This window comes from Lingula anatina, chromosome 1 (assembly GCF_051362555.1).
Source record: "Lingula anatina isolate TDL-2025a chromosome 1, LinAna3.0, whole genome shotgun sequence".
Lineage (NCBI taxonomy): Eukaryota > Metazoa > Brachiopoda > Lingulata > Lingulida > Lingulidae > Lingula > Lingula anatina.
In genome coordinates this window covers 20,980,392-21,002,656 of record NC_141767.1, presented here as the reverse complement: position 1 = coordinate 21,002,656, position 22,265 = coordinate 20,980,392, and the positions used below count along the sequence as shown (strand labels likewise).

Here is a 22,265-nt window from a genome sequence, read left to right as displayed (position 1 = left end):
CTAGAAGACTTCCACCTAATTACTTTTATAATTACAAATAAATTGTAATCACAAATAAATTGTAAATAAAATACATTTTTCAATATTAATTTTTTTAATCAACTGAACCAGGATAGTCATAAAATTTTGTTTTGCACTCAAATCATATACAAGAATACAAACATTGTCATGAGCAAATATTACACTTCCGTGAATAAAAATTGCATCATAAAAACACAAGGAAACGTGGCATTTGTACTAATACACAAGCAGGAAAAGACATGTTGATACAGCGCACTAGTAAACATATTACATCTGTATTTACACACAAGCAGGAAAAGACATATGTTGATGCAGCAAACAAGTAAACATATGTCATTTGTACTTAGACATAAGCAGGAAAAGACATGTTGATGCAGCGCACTAGTAAACATATTACATCTGTATTTACACACAAGCAGGAAAAGACATATGTTGATGCAGCAAACAAGTAAACATAGATCTATGTCATTTGTACTTAGACACAAGCAGGAAAAGACATGTTGATGCAGCGCACTAGTAAACATATTACATCTGTATTTACACACAAGCAGGAAAAGACATGTGGTTGCAGCACGCAAGGCAACATTTAGCCTGACTTACCACAGAACGGTTACAGTCATTTTATCAGCAATATAGCCCTTCCAATTACTGTTGATGTCTGCTTGGTTACTGCTGTTAGTATCATCAGAGTTTTTCATAAATCAAGCCCCACATCCGAATCTGCTCTCTGACAATTAACTCATACTAGCCAAATGTACATCATCTTTGAAGTTATCGGAGTATCAAAATCTATCAAGGATTCTTCCCCGAAGTCTGAATTTTCTAACAAATCTAGAACATTTCTCAACCCATAACTTCTGCTGACCTCTCGCCACCATTTTGACTTCTTAGCGCCTCAACATTGGTTGAAATAAATCGCTTTTTGATTATCTAATTCTCTCTACACATCTTTCAAAAGCCGGTAGTAAACAAAAAACTAACATTAAGTTAGTCTTGTGATAGAAGCATGAATTGTTACAAACGACAGGGGACAGTACAAGCATGTAAACACAGAAACCGCGTATATGCAGTTCCCGGCACTGAGGACTTTTTAAAATGAACCGCATATGTACGGTTCCCGGCGCTATGGGGTTAAAAAATGGTATAAGGCAGGTACAAAAACACCAATGCAGGTGTATGGAACAGGATGGAGTAATAGAAAGTGGAACAAAGTTTTGGAAACATACATATATAAAGGGAAATGCCCAAAAAGTGCCAACCATCCTAATAATAACCATCTTTTTAATAGTCATTTACTGCCTTAACTGGGAGAGCTGTTTCAGATAAATTTACCTCCTGCTACTCTCAAGTGACAATGAATCCTTGGGCCCTGCAACAAACTTTGGAATTAAAAAAAAAATTCAGACCTTGCTAAATACCAGTAGTAACACATTTAATTCTCACCTGAACTTATTGCTGGAATGGCCACAGATTCTGCACCAATTGTATCTGGGTCCCCTGCATACTTAAGGCAATTGAAAAATGTCCAACGCAGTTCAATAGCGCATCTTTCTTTCTCCACATAGTCCTGCCATTGAGGACCTACTGCATGCAAGACATATCTGCACTTCAATCGGGATCCCTCTCCCCCAGTGGATGTGTGCAACACATCTGTAACCCCAAATGAACCCTTTTCCTTCAATGCTTCTCGACACTGGTGGTCGAAGTCTTTCCCAGCAGCATCCTTGATGGCCCTTGCCACTCTTCCCCCATGCTGAAGTCTTTCATTGGTAGCATTAACAATGGCTGTTACATTGCTGGTTGTAATGTCACCTTGGTAAATGCGTATCATCAGTCCTTTCTTCGTTATAAAATTTTCAGAATTTGGAGGAAAAGATGGGGCTTTGGCCAACTTCCTGAGATTTCTCTTTTGCACTTGACTCCCGTTCACAGAAAAACATTGCATCTCTATTTTGTTTTTCAGACCATCTATTTTTTGTAAAGGTGCAGTAATGGTGAAACCATGCTTATCAGGGTCATAGCTAATGAGTGCATCCGGAGAACTCTCCATCAACTCCTGAAGGATACCTTCACACTGCTCTTTTGTAGTGGTTTGGGGAGCTTGAATTTTCTCAGTTTTAACAGAGCCATATGTCTTTTGATAACATTCAACATATGCATCAAGGGCCTTGTCCAAGTGTGTCTGACTTCTTGCACCTACTAGGACTTGGTATTCACCATCTTCAGTAAGTTTCCCTCTAATGTCTATATCTCCATCAGTCAAAGAGAGTTTATTCTGGTGTTTCCACATCACATATGCATGGGTCTCTTCATTAAGACCTCGCATTGTTTCAAAAAAGTAAGTTCCACCATTAACATTTCCATCAACAGACTGCGTCTCGTCTTTCTCAGGTTGAGCCTTGTCCTTCCAGTTAGGATATTGATGCTGTTGTTGGTGAACATTTGAGTTTTGCTCTAGATGATGCCCTTGGTTCTGTAACACTGTGCTTGGTTGGGATTCAATATCAACTGATTTTCTTTTCTTTCCATGCAAAGGGGTGTGAACTTCTGAGCTTTCTTCTTCATTGGGAGAAGCCTTTTGCTGCAGACTCTCAATATATTTTATCAACAGATATTCTTTGCCATTTTGCACTTGATGCCAATTCCCTTTCAATCTTATACTCCCTGCCTCATTTATTACCATAACACAACATTCTTGCTCTAAATTGTTTAAGGTTGTTTGGGTTTCATCAAATAGTTGGGCAGCAATGGGTGGGTCAACTACAGCTTGCACTTCACAAAATACCTGAAAGTGCACAAGTATAATAATACCTACTACTATAAATTTTTATTTCACCTTACCATCTTCATAATTTTCAGTGATGTATAATGGTCAAGAGACAGATCATATAATGAAATGATAAGCTTTGGGATGTGACAGATAGAAATAACTGAAAGGATTTTTTAATGTAATATAATTTTTCTAGCAATCCCAGTACAAAATTATTTCAAACTGTTTTTTATTTCAACATAAAACTTTATTATATACACATTATAATTTTGTACGTTATAAAAATTATTATAACAAGGCAGCAAAGCTGTCAAATGTACAGACAAAAAACAGGAAATAACTATGCACAAAATAGGCTACTGTCAATTCTGATGCAAAAGTACATTATGTTAAACTGCAAATTCAACATCAAATTTTAATTATGCTCAACAGGTAATACCAATGTAAGTAAAATGTGTAACAAGTTCACACTTTGAAAATGTATAACTTCCAGAAAAAGAAGCCAATTAGACTGCTTTTCCAACTCAGGCTGCATTTTAGTCCTGTATTTCTTTTTTGAAAGTTAGGCAATCATAAGTAACATGCTTTTCCCATAATGGTCCTCATGGCAGCAGTGCCCAAAATACGTTTTTTTCAAATTTTGATGCAATATTACATAATGTTTAACAGCATAATGACCATCAATTTAATATTAGTATCATGGATATTCAGAAAATGTGACTAGCAAAGGTCTTCAGGCCCATGGAACTTCAAAGTCACAACTTAAAAATGCCAAAATGTAAACAAGACAGCACTGTTCTGAAATCTTTTTTTTTCCATTTTTAACAATTTTTTAACATAAAACAAAATTAACAGGTTACTGCCATTTTTATACAATCAACTAAGAAAATTGATGACATGGGAAAAATATCAATACAACAGTGTTAAATGTCCAATTTCCTCCATTCTGAGATTCTTTTACATGTCTAATTAGTTAAATAATGCGACTGTTTACATGCCTAAGAATTGAATCTGGGGAAATGTGAAACAAGACAGCACTGTTCTGACATGGGTTTATTTCCATTTTTAACACTTTTTTCACATGAAACAAAATAAACAGTTTACTGCAATTTTTATATGATCAACTAAGAAAACTGATGAGATGGGAAAAATATCAATAGAATAGTGTTAAATGTCCAATTTCCTTCATTCTGAGAATCTGAATATAGTGAATGATTGAATCTGACAAACTGCAATGATATGAGTTTATTTCCATTTTTGACACTTTATTACACAATACATGATAACAAGTTTACCATCATTTTTACATAATCAACTAACAATGTTGTAAAGATGTAGGAAATGTCAACCAAACACTTTTAAATGTCTTATTAGTTCAATAATGAGACTGTTAACATGCCTAAGAGTTGAATCTGAGGAAATGTGAAAAAACAGCATAACTTCTAAAATAATGCCCCGATTATGCTGATTTTCGAACTCAACCTGTGTTTTAGTAAGACTGACCACTCCTGTGAGTTTAATGATGACAATTGGCCTATCTGTTTTTCTTATATTGTGTTTACAGTGTTGCATATATGCTGAAAAATGAAAAAACAGCATAACTACTAAAATAGTGGCCCAATCATGCCGATTTTCAAACTTGACCTGCATTTTAGTAAGATTGATTACTCCTGTGAGTTTCATGACAACAGGCCTAACGGTTTTCCTTAAAATGTGTTTACAGGGTTGCATATATGCTGAAAAGTGAAAAAACAGCATAACTTCTACAATAATGGCCCGATCATGCTGATTTTCAAACTTGACCTGTGTTTTATGAATATTCATCAGCTCTGTAAATATAAAGCCAAAAAGTAAAACTGCCCTCCACTTATCGTGTTTACAAGGAAAATGCACGGCGCCGGCGACGGCATAGGCATCGGCGACGACAGACACAGGTGATGGCAATATGTACAGACACATCTGTGTCTGTACATAAAAAATCTGGTGGATGTAGCAGTCCACTGGGACATTTGCACAGGCTATCTGTATGGAAATAGGGTAAATTACTTATGTAATAATTCTCAAGTCTTCACATTTCCATAAAATTACTGGCAACTGTGCATCATTATTTATACATGTATTTACTTAACCTTACAAAATACAATGTACCAAGGAAAAATATATTCACACTAGAAATGTTCACTGTGTGGTATCTTAAAACTACATTTTTATGCAGATCAAATTTTACAACAGAAATATTGTATCTTATTCCTTGACATGCACTTTTGACAAAAGGATTGCACTTTTATTTTTCTTAGAAGAGGCTCTGGCTCGACTATATTTTTATAGTCTTCAGTGCATTTCAAGTGAAATACAAGTGCAATCATCTTCTTAATCCAGGTGTGGAAAGTCAGTTACATGCACTACTACTCATCCTCTACTGTATGTGACAGACAAGTATAACTATATCTCAGCTATGCCTCAATAATTATGCTCTTGTATATCACATATATCACATGCAGTGGATAACTTGTGTAGCAACTAGTACTTTAAGGGATAACAACTGTTCATTTTGGCCAAGCAATGGATTTTCCTGGGGTAAAGGACAATATTTTCCCATACTAACCAATAGTTAGTAAATCCATTCCAACATTCAAAGTTAGTCCCTGTTTTTTTTTTTTTCTTTTTTTTTTATATATATTCTCTTAAAGATGCATATGAAGTCAATTTTGTGCAACAAAAGCCAACCAAATGCCAGCATACAGTTTCAAGTAGTATAACTAAGAGAATTACCAAACGGCATTGTTTAAAATGATATTTGAACGAAATTTTCTGCTAGCATTCTATGCTGTATGTCAATGGGGCAGAAAATTATTATATTTCTATAAGTTGTTTACAATGCATTTATTGTAAAATATGGATATTATACGAAGAGTTGTTATCCCTTTAATCTGACCATCCATAAAAATAAGTTTCACAAAATTCTACTGAGTAATTAAATACCTGTGGAAAATGATGAATCTGAACAGGGGTCTCACAGATAGTATGTGCATACTTGAAAATGGTGTCCATAACTAAAAAAACAAAGAATGATACAAATTACCCTCTAACATTGCCACAGATTGATTTTTCACTAGATATTAATTCACAGATATACCTCTGGTTTAAGTGCTGGTAATTTTCAGCAAAGTGACCCTGTAATGAAATCTCAAGGATGATTACATGACCATTAATTGTTTATCTAATTACTCAGGCACTGCCCCTTAACATGTCCCACAAAATCCCCGGGACAACAATCAAGACAGTCAATTGCTCTTCTGTGATTATGTAGATTATGCTTGCTTGTAACATCAACAATAAAAGGTGTTTGGACAAAAACACAAAAGTATTTGGCTGATCAAGCATCAAAAGCAATATTTATTATAAGGAAACACATATGTTTAGTTATGGAGACATTGATGTTAGTGTGTGGCTTACATTGTTTGATAAAAAAATTCTTCCAATTGTAAATAATGGCACGGAAATCTGGGGCATGCATCCAGGCAAAAAGACATAGAAGTAGTGCACAATAAATTTTGCAAAAATCTGTTAAAGGCATCTAATATCGCTGCGAGATAACATCAGATAACATCAATGCAAGGCAGGAAAGGCAGCTCCAGGTGGGACAGAGATGTGACGTGTGATTGTTTTCTTATAGTTTCATTGATTGAGGGTACCCTAGGTTCTAGATTTCAGTTTTGCCAGTTCGATCTTGATTTCATAAAACCCATATCAGAACAAGGCAGCAAAGCTGTCAAATGTACAGACAAAAAGCAGGAAATAACTATGCACAAAATAGGCTACTGTCAATTCTGATGCAAAAGTACATGTTAAACTGCAAATTCAACATCAAATTTTAATTATGCTCAACAGGTAATACCAATGTAAGTAAAATGTGTAACAAGCATAAGGCTTCAGGCCCATGGGAGTTCAAGTTCGCACTTTGAAAATGTATAACTTCCAGAAAAAGAAGCCAATTAGACTGTTTTTCCAACTCAGGCTGCATTTTAGTCCTGTATATCTTTTTTGAAAGTTTGGTAATCATAAGTAACATGGTTTTCCCATAATGGTCATCATGGCAGCAGCACCCAAAATTGTGTTTTCTTCTATTCTGATGCAATATTACATAATGGTTAACAGCATAATGACCGTCAATTTTTAATAATAAAATATACGTATCATGTATTTTCAGAAAATGTGACTAGCATGGGTATTCAAGCCCGTGGAACTTCAAAGTCACACCTTGAAAATGCCAATATGTGAAAAAAGTTTCACAAAAAAACTGTTTAACTGGCAGTAAGAATTACCAAACAGATTGCATTGCCTACTGAAGCTGTATTTTAGTCCCAGGTTTCTTTACTGTAAGTTTGAGAACAGTAAGTGACATGGTTTTTCTGAAATGGTCATCATGGGAGCAGTGCCCAAAATATGTTTTTTTCAAATTTTGATGCAATATTACATAATGTTTAACAGCATAATGACCATCAATTTTTATTAATAAAATATTAGTATTATGGATATTCAGAAAATATGATTAGCAAAGGTCTTCAGGCCCATGGAACTTCAAAGTCAAAACTTGAAAATGCCAAAATGTAAACAAGACAGCACTGTTCTGAAATGTTTTTTCCCCATTTTTAACAATTTTTAACATAAAACAAAATTAACAGTTTACTGCCATTTTTATATGATCAACTAAGAAAATTGATGAGATGGGAAAAATATCAATAGAGCAGTGTTAAATGTCCAATTTCTTCCATTCTGAGATTCTGAATATAGTGAATGATTGAATCTGACAAACTGCAATGATATGAGTTTATTTCCATTTTTGACACTTTATTACGCAAAACACGATAACAAGTTTACCATAATTTTTACATAATCAACTAACAATGTTGTAAAGATGCAGGAAATGTCAAACAAACACTTTTACGTATCTTATTAGTTCAATAATGAGACTGTTAACATGCCTAAGAATTGAATCTCAGGAAATGTGAAAAAACAGCATAACTTCTAAAATAATGGCCTGATTATGCTGATTTTCGAACTCAACCTGCGTTTTAGTAAGATTGACCACTCCTGTGAGTTTAATGACAATTGGCCTATCTGTTTTTCTTATATTGTGTTTACAGTGTTGCATATATGCTGAAAAATGAAAAAATCAGCATAACTACTAAAATAGTGGCCCAATCATGCCAATTTTCAAACTTGTCCTGCGTTTTAGTAAGATTGATTACTCCTGTGAGTTTCATGACAACAGGCCTAACGGTTTTCCTTAAAATGTGTTTACAGGGTTGTATATATGCTGAAAAGTGAAAAAAACAGCATAACTTCTACTATAATGGCCCGATCATGCTGATTTTCGAACTTGACCTGCATTTTATGAATATTCATCAGCTCTGTAAATATAAAAGCAAAAAATAAAACTGTGTTCCACTTATCGTGTTTACAAGGAAAGTGCACGGCATCGGCATCGGCATCGGCATCGGCATCACCATCGGCGACGACGGCGACGACAGACGCAGGTGATGGCAATATGTACAGACACATCTGTGTCTGTACATAAAAACTGACTCTAGAAACTAGCATCAGGCAAGGGGTGTGTTTGGCAAAATTTTGCCTTGGGCGCTTCCATATTTGGAAGTCACAAGTCTCGTATGTCACAGCTGTGTTCGCCTGGAGCTCCATATTTGGAAGCCACAAGTCTCGAACTGGCAAAACTGAAATCTAGAACCTAGGGTACCCTCAATCAATGAAACTAAGAAAATAATTATGTGATGGTCCACTTTTGTCAATGAAGTCCCTTCATGTTGCCATGTGTGATAATAGATAGATCAGGATTTTTTGGTCTGAATCGAAAAATCAGGAGATATTTCCCAAAATAGGGAGACTCCCTACAAGATTAGGAGTGTTGACAGGTCTGATTCAGAAGGGATAGCATATAGAATAAATAAAAGAACAATAAGACCTATGGCTAGACATTGATAATTTGTTAATGAGAGGGGACTCTCTATAAACAGGACCAATAAATAAAATTTATTCTAGTTTTTTGTTTTTTCAACAAATAAAATCTAACAAAAATACAAACTTTATTTCAGGGTCAGCCTGCATTATTAATTTTTTAATTATTCAAGGGGGGGGGGATGGATGTCAGCCAATACTATAGTATAGCAAATTTCAGAGACTGAATATTATACAGCATATCCTAGGGTCAATTTTTAGTTTTTTCACTTACCAGACCAATACAAAATTTATTCCATTTACAGATTGGGGGAAAATTAGTGAACGGGAATAATGGTACTGGGGCATACAGATGACCTGGAGACCATGCAAAGAAGAAAACAGGAAAAAATGTCTTGCTTATAATAAATTTCTTAAAATTAAATAAACGTACCCGAAATATTTCAAAACTACTGCAGCTTTTATTCAAACAGGGGAAGGCAGAGGTAATCTAATGGGTTTTTCGGAGGCAGTCAGAATTTTTCAAGTTTACACTGATGGGCATCCAACTTTTTCTATTAATTGGAAAAGGGTCAAAAATGGATCAAAAAGGTAATTTGAAAGTTTGTCAGAAAATATCTCTGCATCCGCCCCTATCAAACAGATATTATGTTCCCCCTTATTTAATGAGACATTATTTATCCAATTTTAAATGCTAAATACCTTCATCCTTGCCAAATGTCACAATAGCAGTGTTTGCTATCTTGTTGAATGGGTAAATAACTGAGGTAACATCACCTCCACCATTTCCCTTTTTCTGGAAGTGTATTTTTATCTTTTGCACTGTAATGGTCTTTGGTAGACCCAACACCAGAATGGACTTGTTGCTTTTGTGACGTACTTGATTTCTAGAATCCACAGGCTCCATTCTTTCTCCTAAAATACATAACAACGCAATTTGTTTTAATTAAGCCTAGGCATGCAAACTGAATGGAACAAAAAACAGCATGTATTGAAAAGCATGCTTGCATTAAAAAACTTAAAGGGATAATAACTCTTCATATGAGATCTATATTTCACAATAAAAACATTGTAAACAACTCAAAGAAATAAAATATATTCCGTTTTACCACAACAACGGCAGTTACAGCTATTATTCTGATATCTGAGCTTGTCATTGGACTACGTCACGTGACCTCCATAAATGGCTATACTCTGTAACGAGGGTAGGGAATACCTTTTGCGTTACGCATCATTGGCCTTATTTTTTTTGAGCATGATGCATCATTTGAGCCCAATATTCTGTGTGCAATGTGATTCAAGAACTTCTTTGTCCACGTTATTGGTATAAATTCATCAACATGATTCGCAATTTACCCTTCCAAATCTACGTGATTTGTGAAAACGTTTTTAAAATTAGCGTTACAGGAATTTGTTCTAGAAAGTCCGAACTTTGCATCATAATTGTAAGGCGATCACTCACTGGAGATAAATTCAACAAACTCTTCAAATGAGGAAGGTAGAAAAGTGGAAATGTGAGTATAGTTCACTATTTTCCACTTCAATTCGTATATGATCACCTAATTAGTCTTTGTCGCTGGAACCCTGACCAATGAGAATGGCTGAATATCTCTAAGTAAATTATTCCTGTCAATCAACACGAAATAAATCATTCTGGTAATGTTATAAATTCTTTGCATTCCTGCAAGTACAGCAATTTTCTATCTTGATGAATGGTGATAGCTTTCAATTCCTCTTGATTGCCATGGTGATTGACCTGCATATATATTCATGATTGGTGATTGACCTGTTTTAATTCTTTGTGATTGGTGATTAAGGGGGTACTCCCTACCCTCTGTAATAATCTTTTAAAAATTATTACAAAAAAATAAAAAATAAAAAATTTAGAAAAAAACAGGAACTAATTAACTTTGAATGTATCAATCGATTCTTTAATTAACCATTGGTAAGTATGGGGAAATTATTGTTTACTCCAGGAAAATTCATTTTTGGCCAAAACGAACAGTTATTATCCCTTTAAACTGTGTATCCCGCCCCCCCCCCCCCAAAAAAAAAAAAAAAAAAAAAAAAAAAAACAGCAAGTAACTTGGTAGGACCCTCACCACAATCACTCTCTCCCACCTTATAATTCTGACTAGTGGAGAACCCTCTAAACTTTCGTAGCCCATTTCATATGGAATAAAATGGTGGCCAGATTGACTTTCTATTTGCCCTCACGCCAGGTGATTGATAAATGTTCCCTGGATATCCCAAATAATATAAATAGAAAATAAAGTAGGGCTTTTTCAAATGTGCAGCTCATTAAAGTTCAACTAATAAATACAGTAGCAACATACCTAGACTGTCCTTTCTCAAAGGTCTCTGGAAATCGTATCAAATTCTATCACAGACACTTAACTGGAAACTCCGCAAATTACAAAGTTATAACAAGCGATGACGTTTCGTTCGCTTTGCTCGTTGGTTACAATATGGTAGAAATTGACGTCACCAGGGAAATCCCCGGTTTTATCACCACGTGACTACACAAATCGAAAGTACACAATGGGTAAAAATTTTGGGAATTTTTCTTACGTGTTATGCAGGCATCTTTGCTCAAAGAGAAAAAGATGTTTTTTTTTTCAGGAAGGATGCCGTCGCTTGGGTGGAGGTGAACTGTATGTACTAAAGAGAAAGAGGCATTGGTCAGATTCAGTGACTAGCATATGGTAATGGGCTAATGGCTGTTTTCGTAGACTATAATACACATATATACTATTTTTGCATTACTGTTTCTTTGTGTATGAATTAGCACGTACCGGTGGGCGTATGAATCGGACAAGCAAACACACGTATAGTTGTATCACGTCTGAAATAGCTGTTCAAAATGGTAAATGTACTGTAGATCTAGTTCGAATCATGCAGTCTTATACAATTACCGCGAACAGTATTCAGCTTTGCCTGAATAAGGCTGAATGATAACTCAATGTTTGCAAATTAATTCTGCACGCCATTCAGAAGTACCCCGTAGTGCAGCACAAACTAATATTTTAAGGCATTTCCAGGGATGGTAATTTTTCCCCTTAAGGGGGATCTACTTAATTCTTTTTAAGATATCGGTATAAAGGTACTAAATGTTCTGGAGTTTTGCAAAAGAGAGGAAATTCAGTGATAGGTTATTTTTTAAAATCCATCCGGATTGACCTAACTCCCTGGGGGTTCACGCTAAATTGCTGTCAGTTGAGCGTGCACCATAGTTAATTACCCCCTTACAGCTTTTAGTAGGCGGGACAGACATTCTGTAAGCCTGTGAAGCTGACACCAATCTAGTGAGACTCCCCAAGGGGATAGATCTATCTAAATATGTATGGGAATGTGGTCTTTGTTCCTTTTCTCTCTCTTTCTAACACACTAACACTAACATACATACATGCGCACTAAATGTCTGTATGATCTTAATTTATTCTGATACTCATACCGATGCAGTTTATATATAGTTTATATTTTCATTTTATTCAGCAAAACAGAATTGTTTTTAATGTTTCCATACACTTACATATTTTCATAGTGCTTGGGAATATCACATGGGACCAACCCATCACAATCAGGACCTCTTTGCATCACAGGGTACGGTTATCATGGCTATGGTCAGTCACCAGCTGGTCCTACAGGTGTCCCTATGTCTGGAATGTACCTGTAAGCCCAACATATCCTCCACCTCCATATCAAGCTGTATCTCATTCAGTGGACACAGGTATGTTACATGTACTCATTACATTTTTTATTATATTGATATTTTAAAAAAAGAATGCAGTAGTTATTCTGAAGAAAAATGCCAAAATGAGTTTATAAATAAGGATAGACAGATTGATGGACAAGATGACATACAGGTGAATGGATGGATGTATTTTTGGACAAATATTAAGCAAAACAGAAAAAGATCAATAGGCATCACAGGTACATGCATTGACATTATATAACACTGTATATAATTTCAGACTTAAAAACCAATATAAGCTTGCAAGTTTTGAAAACCATTTTATATCACTTGGCTTTAGTATTTGGCCAAATTAAAACAGAAATATTTGTAAACTTGCATAAACTGTGACTTTTGAGCTGGATAATTAATGCAATAATAACTCTGAGATTCAATATTCCGCAAGAAAAACATTTTAAACAATGCATGGAAATATATTATATTGTTTTTCACTACTAAAACGGCTGTTATTGTAGTAAAACTAAAAACTATGCTTGTCAATAGGGCTTTCGGTGGCTTTCTTCCGGGTCGTCAAAGCATCCGTTGCCAAGGACTTTGGCGTGTCAGGCGGATTCTCGCGTTCATTCGAGGCCAAATAACATGTGGCAGGATAAGATATAGCAGGCGCATGATGCAATCCTCAGACGTAAGTTGCGAGTTTTTGTACAGTGTATCGGATAACCAAAGGCCCAGAACTGCACACATTGTAGATATAAATGCATTTTGAGCAATAAAACGATTATATCATATGAATTTTATTTTATTGTAATAAAGTGTTGTTGTTGTCAGCTTTTCCTGCAGTTTTAAGTAGGTCACCAGAAAACCCCGCTCGATATCGCGTGACTATGCAATGTCAGAGAGGGCCCCGTCAGTTAAAATCTCTTAGGAGATTTTAACAAAAAACCTAGCGTTTAGAAAAAAAAAAAAACCCTAGACTAACTTTGAATGCAGAAATGGGGTCGTTGACCATTGGTAAGTACGGGAAAATTGCCGTTTACTCCAGGAAATCCAATTTTTGGCCAAAACAAAGAGTTACTATGACTTTAATTACAACATCACCTATTTAAATATAAAATACCACTTTGAAAAGAATGTGTAAATAAAGGCAGGTTTTTTAGTCATTAAAATCACAACGACCAGTCACTTAAATCACATGTTTATTGTTTGTATGCAATTTAGAGAACTCCAAGATGCACAACTGTCTGATAACAATGCAGGGATTTACTCCACAAACAACAAAGAATGCCATACAGCAGTACTTTGAGAGTGAATTTCCTTCTGGTGGTGGTATTTATTTTCTGTTTAATTGTGTTATGTGAAATATTGATAAAAGGGTATTTTAATGAAATGTTGATTAATTCCATCCATTACCCAAGAAACAGTTTATTTAATAGGATGTATATACATGTATGACAGCTATGAACACAGTGGTATGATTGAACTTAATTATTGTTTGTTGACATGCCATGGATTGAGACATGGATTGAGAGCTAGGAAACTTATATAAATGTTTTCAGGAACTCTGAAAAGTAATACCATTGTATAATCCATTTTATTAATAGCCTATTATGTAAATAAATTTTAAATAATGTTATCATCATCATATATAGCAACAGAGTCATTTTCAATTTTTAATTGTATCTAATTTGTGTTATAAAACATTGAAAATTGTGTTTAACAAGTTTTAGACTGGGTTACTTGAAAAAAAGCAGCATATTTTATTATAGTACATAAAGGGTGCTTTCCCAGAGATTTAGATCGATCTAAAGATTAAGTTTTAGATCGACCTAACTCCCTGGGGGTTCACGCTAAATTGCAGTCAGCCGAGTGGGCACCATAGTTAATTACCCCCTTACAGCTTTTAGTAGGCGGAACAGACGCTTAAGCTGACCAAGCTGACAATAATCTAGTGAGACTCCCCACAGAGATAGATCGATCTAAAAATCTATGGAAATGGGGTGAAATTTATACACGTCACACGAAAGACAATGCAATGTAGATTTTTTAATAAAAATAAGTGCAAATGATGTGTTGGATTGTAATAAATGGTGAAACTTAAATTCAAACAATGTGCATGAAACCAGTCTATTTTTATATAGTTTCAGAGAGAGTTCTCAGTAAAAGTGACCACCAGCTGGATGGTGCTGCTTTGACTGTAACCCAGGGGTCACTACACATTGGGCTTGAGACAGAAAACCAACTGGATAAAACAGAAGTGACAGCAGTGCCAGGAACAGCTAAAACACTTAATAAAACCCTTCAGATTCAGCAGGAGGTTAGATATAATACAGTGTATTATCCTTTGTTTTACAGGTGATTCATTCTGAAATTCTTGTGAATGTCATGTGACTTTTGTCATTTAGAAAATATCCATCACTCCATGGCATAACCTCAGTCTACAGCGTCCCCAGCCCACATTCACCAATGATCAGTTTACCCAAGAACAGAAACAACAGCACATGAATGACACATGAAATGTAGAATGAAAGGATTAAGAATTGCATAACCTTTTTAACGTTATTTTGTGCTTTTATTTCTTATAAGTGAAGTAAGCCTCATATTGTACTTCAGTTGCACATACTTTTTAAAATTCCAAACTTATCTTATTTCAATGGCTAGCATTGCTGGGTTTTTGAGAATTGATCTTGGACATGTTTCAAGTGGAATTTATTCTTGGTTGATGATAATATCTACATGCCTTGAAATGGTCATTTGTGGACTTAAAAGTTGTAAACTACTTTCCATTCCCTTTATTAGTACATACTAGTGTATGTATATATATATATATATATATATATATATATATATATATATATATATATATATATATTTTATTGGTATTGCTGCATATTGTTAAAACAGTATTACAGTAACGTATTTTAGGCAATAGCTGAAAAATTATTATAAAATTTTCTGATAATACTGTTTTCTCTTGCAGATTATTTGCTGCAGAAAGAATAAGAAAATATTAACAATAATGTAAAGGTTAAGAAAGAACTTCACTTCTGAAAAGTCACATTATTTTGGCTATTTTGTTGCTGTTAGTAGAAAAGAAGCACTTTTTGTCATAAAATCTCTTCAGATTGGAAGAGCAGCAAAATATTTTAATTACTCATGGCAGTTGAGAGTCATGTAGCATGAAATTATGAGTATAATAACAGAGTTCAGTGCATGATCTTTAAATATCCTGAATTTTAGGGTCTTCAGACTTAAATAGTCAGAGCTGTATAGTGGCGGAGTTATACGTAACAAAAATATCTCTTGGGATGTGTGCAAAACAATCTTAAGTGCTAACAACAGAAGCAGGCATCTTTCTGGGACAGATACAGGTAACTGTATTTATCATGTTACATGGTTATGATCTATTGAGCCACAGTGAACGAATTGCTAGTGTAAAACAGTCAGTGTATCTGGTTTTACTGCAAGTGTCAGTACTATTCCTCTATGCCCTAGTTCACCTTATTCAGCCTTTCAAAACGCTAACTATTGTAAACATGTTGGGTAATTTTTCAAAATGTTTAAAATGCACTGCCATAGCAGATTTCTAAAAATCTCCTTTCAGGAATTGAATTTGAAGGTTTTCTTTTAAGCAATGGTGAAATATTTTTTGGTGGTGTTTGTCAGACATGGTTATCAGTCTCAAATTTTTCTCCATTTTAAAATTCATATAATTTATATACATGTATTGTTTTAAGTTTGCAAAACATAATTACAGTTAAAATAGTGTTAACACTGCTGTGCTCTAGTGTTCTGTCTCAAAGTAGTAGAAATATTGGTATTGGGTATTATTAAATATATCTATAGCAATGTAAAGATTTTTTCTCTTTTCTTAGCAAAAAATGCTTTTTTTTTTATTTTACTAGTAGGCCAGAAACATAGCTTAAGTCAATTAATTGAATCATGTACATTAATTTCTCAGCCGTCTTTTTAAAAATTTAACAATTGTTGTTTGTCCCATTTTCAGATATTACAGCAGAAAGATTTTGATGAGATAGAAAGCACAACCTTGTTACATACCAAAAACATATCTCTTCAACCATTCCATTCAAACCAGAGTCAGAACCTGAGTGAACCAAAGCAGTTGAAGTCCATTCCAGATGACAGTCAGCTACTGACTGTTAAGTTAGACTGGGATAACCAGAAGCTGAACATAGAGTACAGCTTTGTGTGGTTGGTTTACACAGAATATCCAACATTAAGCAAAAATTTTTTTTGCTGGGACAAACTCCTGGTCACACATTTATGATTGATCAGCTACCCATTCCAAATGAAGTCTGTGATAAATTTTATTTAATTGTTCAACACATGAGAAAGGGTGAAATTTTTCAGCCCCTTGCTAGTGCAAAGGAACCTGAAAAACATGAAGTCACATTTCTCGCATAGGTGCATGTTTGTCCTTGCTCTGTTATACATTAGGTAAAAGGTTTGAAGTGTGTGATTTAGATGCTTGCAAGAGTGGCTTTATGCTCATGTTGAGAGTAGAGAAATTAAAGATTGAAAAGTCAACATTCATAAATTTTAGCATGGCATGAGATTCAAAATTTGGCATATTTTGTGATATAATTATTATCAAAGTAGTGAAGAATGAAAATGTATTGAGTCAAACAACACACAAATACTGTGATAAACCATTTTATTTTCATTTTCTATATTTATATTTGGACAATAAACAGTTCTTGGTGATAAATATTGTGGACAGGCACAGTCAAATCAAAACAGTGACACAAATTGACAAAACTGGGTTGTTTTGCCTCTGGTTGAGATACATGTTTCCAATTTTCCAATCTGGTTTAAGTGTGAATATATACTGGTTTTGCTAATTTATAAAAATTCTTTATATATTATCCATTTTTCATCATTGGACAAGGTTTTCTTAAGACTTTCTTAGACTTTATTTTTTACAGCCCCCCCCCCCCCCCATTGAAAAATTATTTTCACGTTTTATGATCACTTCCAAACTTGGAATTATTTTGTATACATGTTAGAGTTGAACTCCATTTTTTCATATGTCATATTTTAAACATTCATATTTTTAGTAAAAAGTAAAAATAAACACAACAAAGTTCACAGAGAAAATTTGTCATTCTCAGTGCTAAGTAATTATGTGTATCAGTTGTTTTACTGCTTTACTCTTGTTGCAAGCATAATTAGGTGAAAAATTGACAGCAAAGCCATTTGCTATAACATCTTTGGATTAAACTACTACTAAAGGAGACTTATGTTAATAATAAGTAGAATCAATAGTGTTGCCATCTCTGAGATGAACAAATTTAAGTTAAATCAAAACACTGACACAGTTATGCTTAAATTTGTTCAGACCAAGGTTTCTTTGGTAATACTCACTAAAATTTTATCCTTTATATCTTATGTGATTGATTGATGGTCGACGAGCAGCTGTTCAAATTTTTGCAATTCTAGTGTTCATAAAATTTCTATCTATACACGAACATCTAAAAAAACTCCTCTGACTATTTCGCTGAAGTAAGCAATCAAATATATGACTATATGAAAGTGAAAGTACTTTGAATAACAGAAGGTTCAGACAATAAACAATTTTAAAACAGCATTCACAAAATATTCATATCTAACAATGTTCCATTGTAAAATAATAATCTTTGTAAAAATATGGTTAATATCACTGCAGTTAAAATGTCTTTTAAAAAGAATTTGAATACATAGTCTCTTACACATGCAAATTGGAGAAAGGCAAAAGATAATATATGGCACAATAATACACTTGCATACGAACAAAACCCACCAAGATATTTAAATGTATGTATTTTTATATAAACGGGATCTGAAAAAAGCATCCTGCTGGATGGCATTTGAATAAAGCAAGGTTATCATTAAAATTATTATTGAATTATTAATATGATACCTGAAGTAACCCTTCTTACACACTAGGAGAATGTTATTTACAGTAAGTTAACTGAATTTTATGGTAAATTATGTGCACATCGGTGTATCTTATATATTACTGAATAAATCTTAATATTGATGGATTGAAAAAAAAAAGATCTTGAATAGATTTTGAAAACGTACCAATTGATGTTAATTTTCTCAAGAAATTAATTTTAGGTACAGGTACAGGAATTAACAATTGGCAAAATTTCAGTGAAAATTCCATTTCTTTGCTATATAAGTGTTTATGCATCACCAATAACCCCTTTTAACATGTTATAATACGTACTATAAGTCAGATATCCATCCATATATATTCAGTTAGTCTGGTTATTTTGTTCATACTGGGAAAAATTACCTACTAGTATTTTTCCAAATACTCAAGTCTATAAACTATCACTTATGCAATTTTGGTGACTTCCTGCAGTCTTCACGAGAATGCAATGTCAACAATGACAAATGTATGTAAATGTTCTGAACTGGAACATCTAACATTTTTGTCCACACTTGTTTTAAACAGACTTACACAAACAATGTTCTTATAAGCTTCATCTTTATACGATAGTTGCTGTCATAACTTTAAACTCTACAGCATGTTCCTATCAACCCCCTGACAAGTTTTTTTACTTGTCCAATTAAAACTTTGTTAAATAAAATATTTTATCTGTCCCAGGTTACAATAAACATTAAAATAGATGAGCCTCCTTAGACAGCATTTTATCCTAGCCTGGTGTGAGAGTACACAAATTTTATATGACTTAAATTATCAGCTTAAAAGCTTCTTAACAGTGAACAATATTACATAAACCTAACAAAACTAACTTGTTTCTCAATGATATAATATTATACAAAACTTAATTTTAGTTGCAGATAAGATAAGGGGAAAGAAAATCAACTTTTCAACTAACAAAGTACCATCACTAGCTGAAAAATGAAAAACAATCTCTCATTTCTTAACAATAAATAATCATGAGACTTTTAGGCCGTAAATATAATCAAATGAAAATTTGTCTAATTTCATCACTGTCAGCATATCAAAACTTAAGTGAATGTTATCCAGTATTCTGGATATATTTGGATCGCAGAGAAGATCACAAACACAGATGGATTTGAAACGCTGTCAACAACTGAATCAAATGTGCCCCCTGAACCTGAACTAACTAGTGGAGACCTTGTCCAAGCACGACCTTGCGTGTACGCTCCTGTCAGCACACGGCATTTTATCATGTGCTTCTTGCCTGAAGGAAATGGAGCCCGACATACTTGACTGCACTGCTCTGCACTGACTGAGAAATAAACACCATTTCCTGAAATAAAAAAAAGGAAAATCCAAAAGAAAATACTAGCGGTGTAGATTAAGCTTTTCATTGTGAAAATTGACTATGTTGCTGTCAACAGTTTATTGTAGCTAGGACCCATTATACATATGTATGATGGGTCCAAGGTTGTAGTAATCAGTACCATACCCCGTTCTTAACATAACTACCAGTAGATAAAAATTTTAATACTATCCCTTGGAAGATGAAAATTAACAAAAATAAATAAATAATTATACTGGAGAAAAGACAACTTTCTTGTATTAATATTGAGAGAAACGGACTTTATTTGTTAATTACCAAGAGGTCCTCTGTGGGAATGGTAATAAGGACCAAGACCACATATGCTGATATATTTTTTATTCTCTTCTCTTGTCCCATGCCACAAAGTGCTTTCTATAATTCTGCCCTGGTGAGAATTCTCTTTCATACTCTTTTCCTTAGCCATGAATTTTTGGAACAATGCTGGGTTTTGTATACGGGAGATCTGTAAAATAAAGTTATTCATTAGATAAAGTTTGTTGTTCAAAACACAGATGCCCCCTGATAGGCCAAACGGTAGGACAAGGATTTGTGTTGAATGTTACTTTTTACCTTGACTGTTGAACTACTGATCTCATCTGCAGAGTTCATACAACAACATTATTATATGATCCATGGACCTAATGAGAGAAGGACGTGAAACGCGCAGCAAGATCAAAGGATAATCGGCTTAATGTGAGCTCTTCGCGAAACCATGTGCGTTCGGATCACGCTACCTCACGTACAGGAAGCGAGCATATTGCAGTTGTCGATGACTTTTTGTGTCATTTGGGCAGGTAGTTCGCGATAACCTGAGTCAATCTTTCGGGTGGATGAGACAATAAAATTATAGAGATTAAGTATAAGTACAATTTGTTCTGTCAATTTGGAAACTATGTGAGAATTTGATATGTTTATTCATGGAGGAATTCAAAATGCCATAGGTGGTAAAGGCAATCTTGTTTGTTCATCTTTAAATTGGAGTCCCTAAACAGCAAAGAGACATTTGACTAACACCCTCATTGGTCTTTTAATTCAAGTATAACTGTGGACATGTACACATGCAAACTTCATGAATATATTTACTTGGGTAATGGTAAAATGAGCATTCAAAATTGTACAATTGTAGTGTAGTATACTTGTTTTCAGCTATGATCCGATTGGAAAATATTTTCAGTGTCAAACTTTTCTCTCTATGTGAGAAATTAGCCCAAGACGCGGCAATAATGAAACCCTCAATCGTGTCTTGAATTAAAATGACGCAATTCCTCTCCGATTTATTCAACTCGCTGACATCGTTTTAGGTCTGGTATTTTTTACGTACGGTTTAGATAAAGGTGGCATTTACACTGCTGTGTACTATATGAATAGGTTTATGTTACTTGCTTAAGTGAGCCCGAATTATGTAATGATAATTAATATTTTTAACTTTCAATATGGGCTCTCGTTGCAACAGGGCACCACACACGCATTCGTGACCCACAAAAACGCACCTGTGGGTCTTTTAATATTTTTTATCAAAGTTGACATTAACACTGCTCTGAAGTATATATATATTTACACATTACCGGCTACGGTCTGCTCCTGTCTGAGAATGATAATTATTATTTTTTTAACTTTCAATATGGGCTCTCGTTGCAATAGGGCACCACACACGCATTCGTGACCCACAAAAACGCACCTGTGGGTCTTTTAATATTTTTTATCAAAGTTGACATTAACACTGCTCTGAAGTATATATATATATTTACACGTACATTACCCGCTACAGTCTGCTCCACTTTGAGAATGATAATTAATAGTTTTTCATCTTTTAATTGGAGTCCCTAAACAGCAAAGAGACGATTGACAAACACCCTCATTGGTCTTTTAATTCAAGTATAACTGTGGACATGTACTCATGCAAACTTCATGAATATATTTACTTGGGTAATGGTCATAAAAGTGGATCTGGATCACTTTTGTGATTTAAGTCTCACCTCTGAAATTGGCTTGCTACATTGCATTATCTTGTTATCAGATGCGTTTGGATAGCACCTACCTGGCTTTATTAGACAACATGCTTTTAAACCAGTTATGTATTAGTTCGACATATATCAATACAATCTTGGAAACGATAACAAGTAAAGACAAAGGCCAGAGCCCGTTTTAATTAGGTAACAAGAAAAAGAAACTGAAAACCCGAAACAAATTTCCACTTGTTGACGCAAGTCTATGTGCTAGCAATTACAAGATGGAGGCAATGCTGCATCATAGCAACCACGAGGGACCGCGAGAAATTGCGTTATCCATGCAATAGAACAAAAGAATTTCAATGAGGCACAGCGCGCGCTACCTTGATAATAAGTTGTTCAGGCTCCCGTGGAGCTATCAAAACAGCTTATCTGAGACAATGGGCGAATGTTTACCCGAACGCACATAGCTTCAAAGGAAGATGCCGCATTTCATGTCCTTCTCTTATTAGGTCCATGTATGATCAAACCATTCAAAGGACTTTTTAAGAACCCTTTAAAAATAAAAGTTAAGG

The 22,265-nt window shown here is 34.4% G+C and overlaps 3 protein-coding genes across 7 annotated transcripts in view; 2 read left to right on the top strand and 1 right to left on the bottom strand.

Moving 5' to 3' along the window:
• Positions 1-18,515, top strand: part of LOC106168750 (cytosolic endo-beta-N-acetylglucosaminidase) — a 33,681-nt gene extending 15,166 nt beyond the window's left edge. Inside the window, exon 12 of the mRNA XM_087002561.1 lies at positions 16,465-18,515. Within this exon, the coding sequence (XP_086858687.1) occupies positions 16,465-16,746 (282 nt within the window). The 3' untranslated portion in view covers positions 16,747-18,515. The remainder of the gene's footprint in view (positions 1-16,464) is intronic.
• LOC106168751 (protein mono-ADP-ribosyltransferase PARP15-like) overlaps positions 1-22,265 on the bottom strand; it is a 43,346-nt gene that overhangs the window by 6,878 nt on the left and 14,203 nt on the right. For 3 of the 5 annotated variants that reach the window (XM_087002557.1, XM_087002554.1, XM_087002556.1), the window contains exons 2-4: positions 9,470-9,682; positions 5,774-5,844; positions 1,465-2,806 (exon numbers count right to left, since the gene is read on the bottom strand). In XM_087002557.1, the coding sequence (XP_086858683.1) occupies positions 1,465-2,806; positions 5,774-5,844; positions 9,470-9,674 (1,618 nt within the window). In that variant the 5' untranslated portion in view covers positions 9,675-9,682. Of the gene's footprint in view, positions 1-1,464; positions 2,807-5,773; positions 5,845-9,469; positions 9,683-11,103; positions 11,232-18,664; positions 19,709-20,017; positions 20,205-22,265 lie in introns of those variants that run through there. The other 2 variants (XM_087002555.1, XM_087002553.1) reach the window with 2 other exon arrangements.
• LOC106168772 (protein mono-ADP-ribosyltransferase PARP14) overlaps positions 11,558-22,265 on the top strand; it is a 51,870-nt gene continuing 41,162 nt past the window's right edge. Inside the window, exons 1-2 of the mRNA XM_087002550.1 lie at positions 11,558-11,633; positions 12,312-12,497. Of these exons, the coding sequence (XP_086858676.1) occupies positions 11,573-11,633; positions 12,312-12,497 (247 nt within the window). The 5' untranslated portion in view covers positions 11,558-11,572. The remainder of the gene's footprint in view (positions 11,634-12,311; positions 12,498-22,265) is intronic.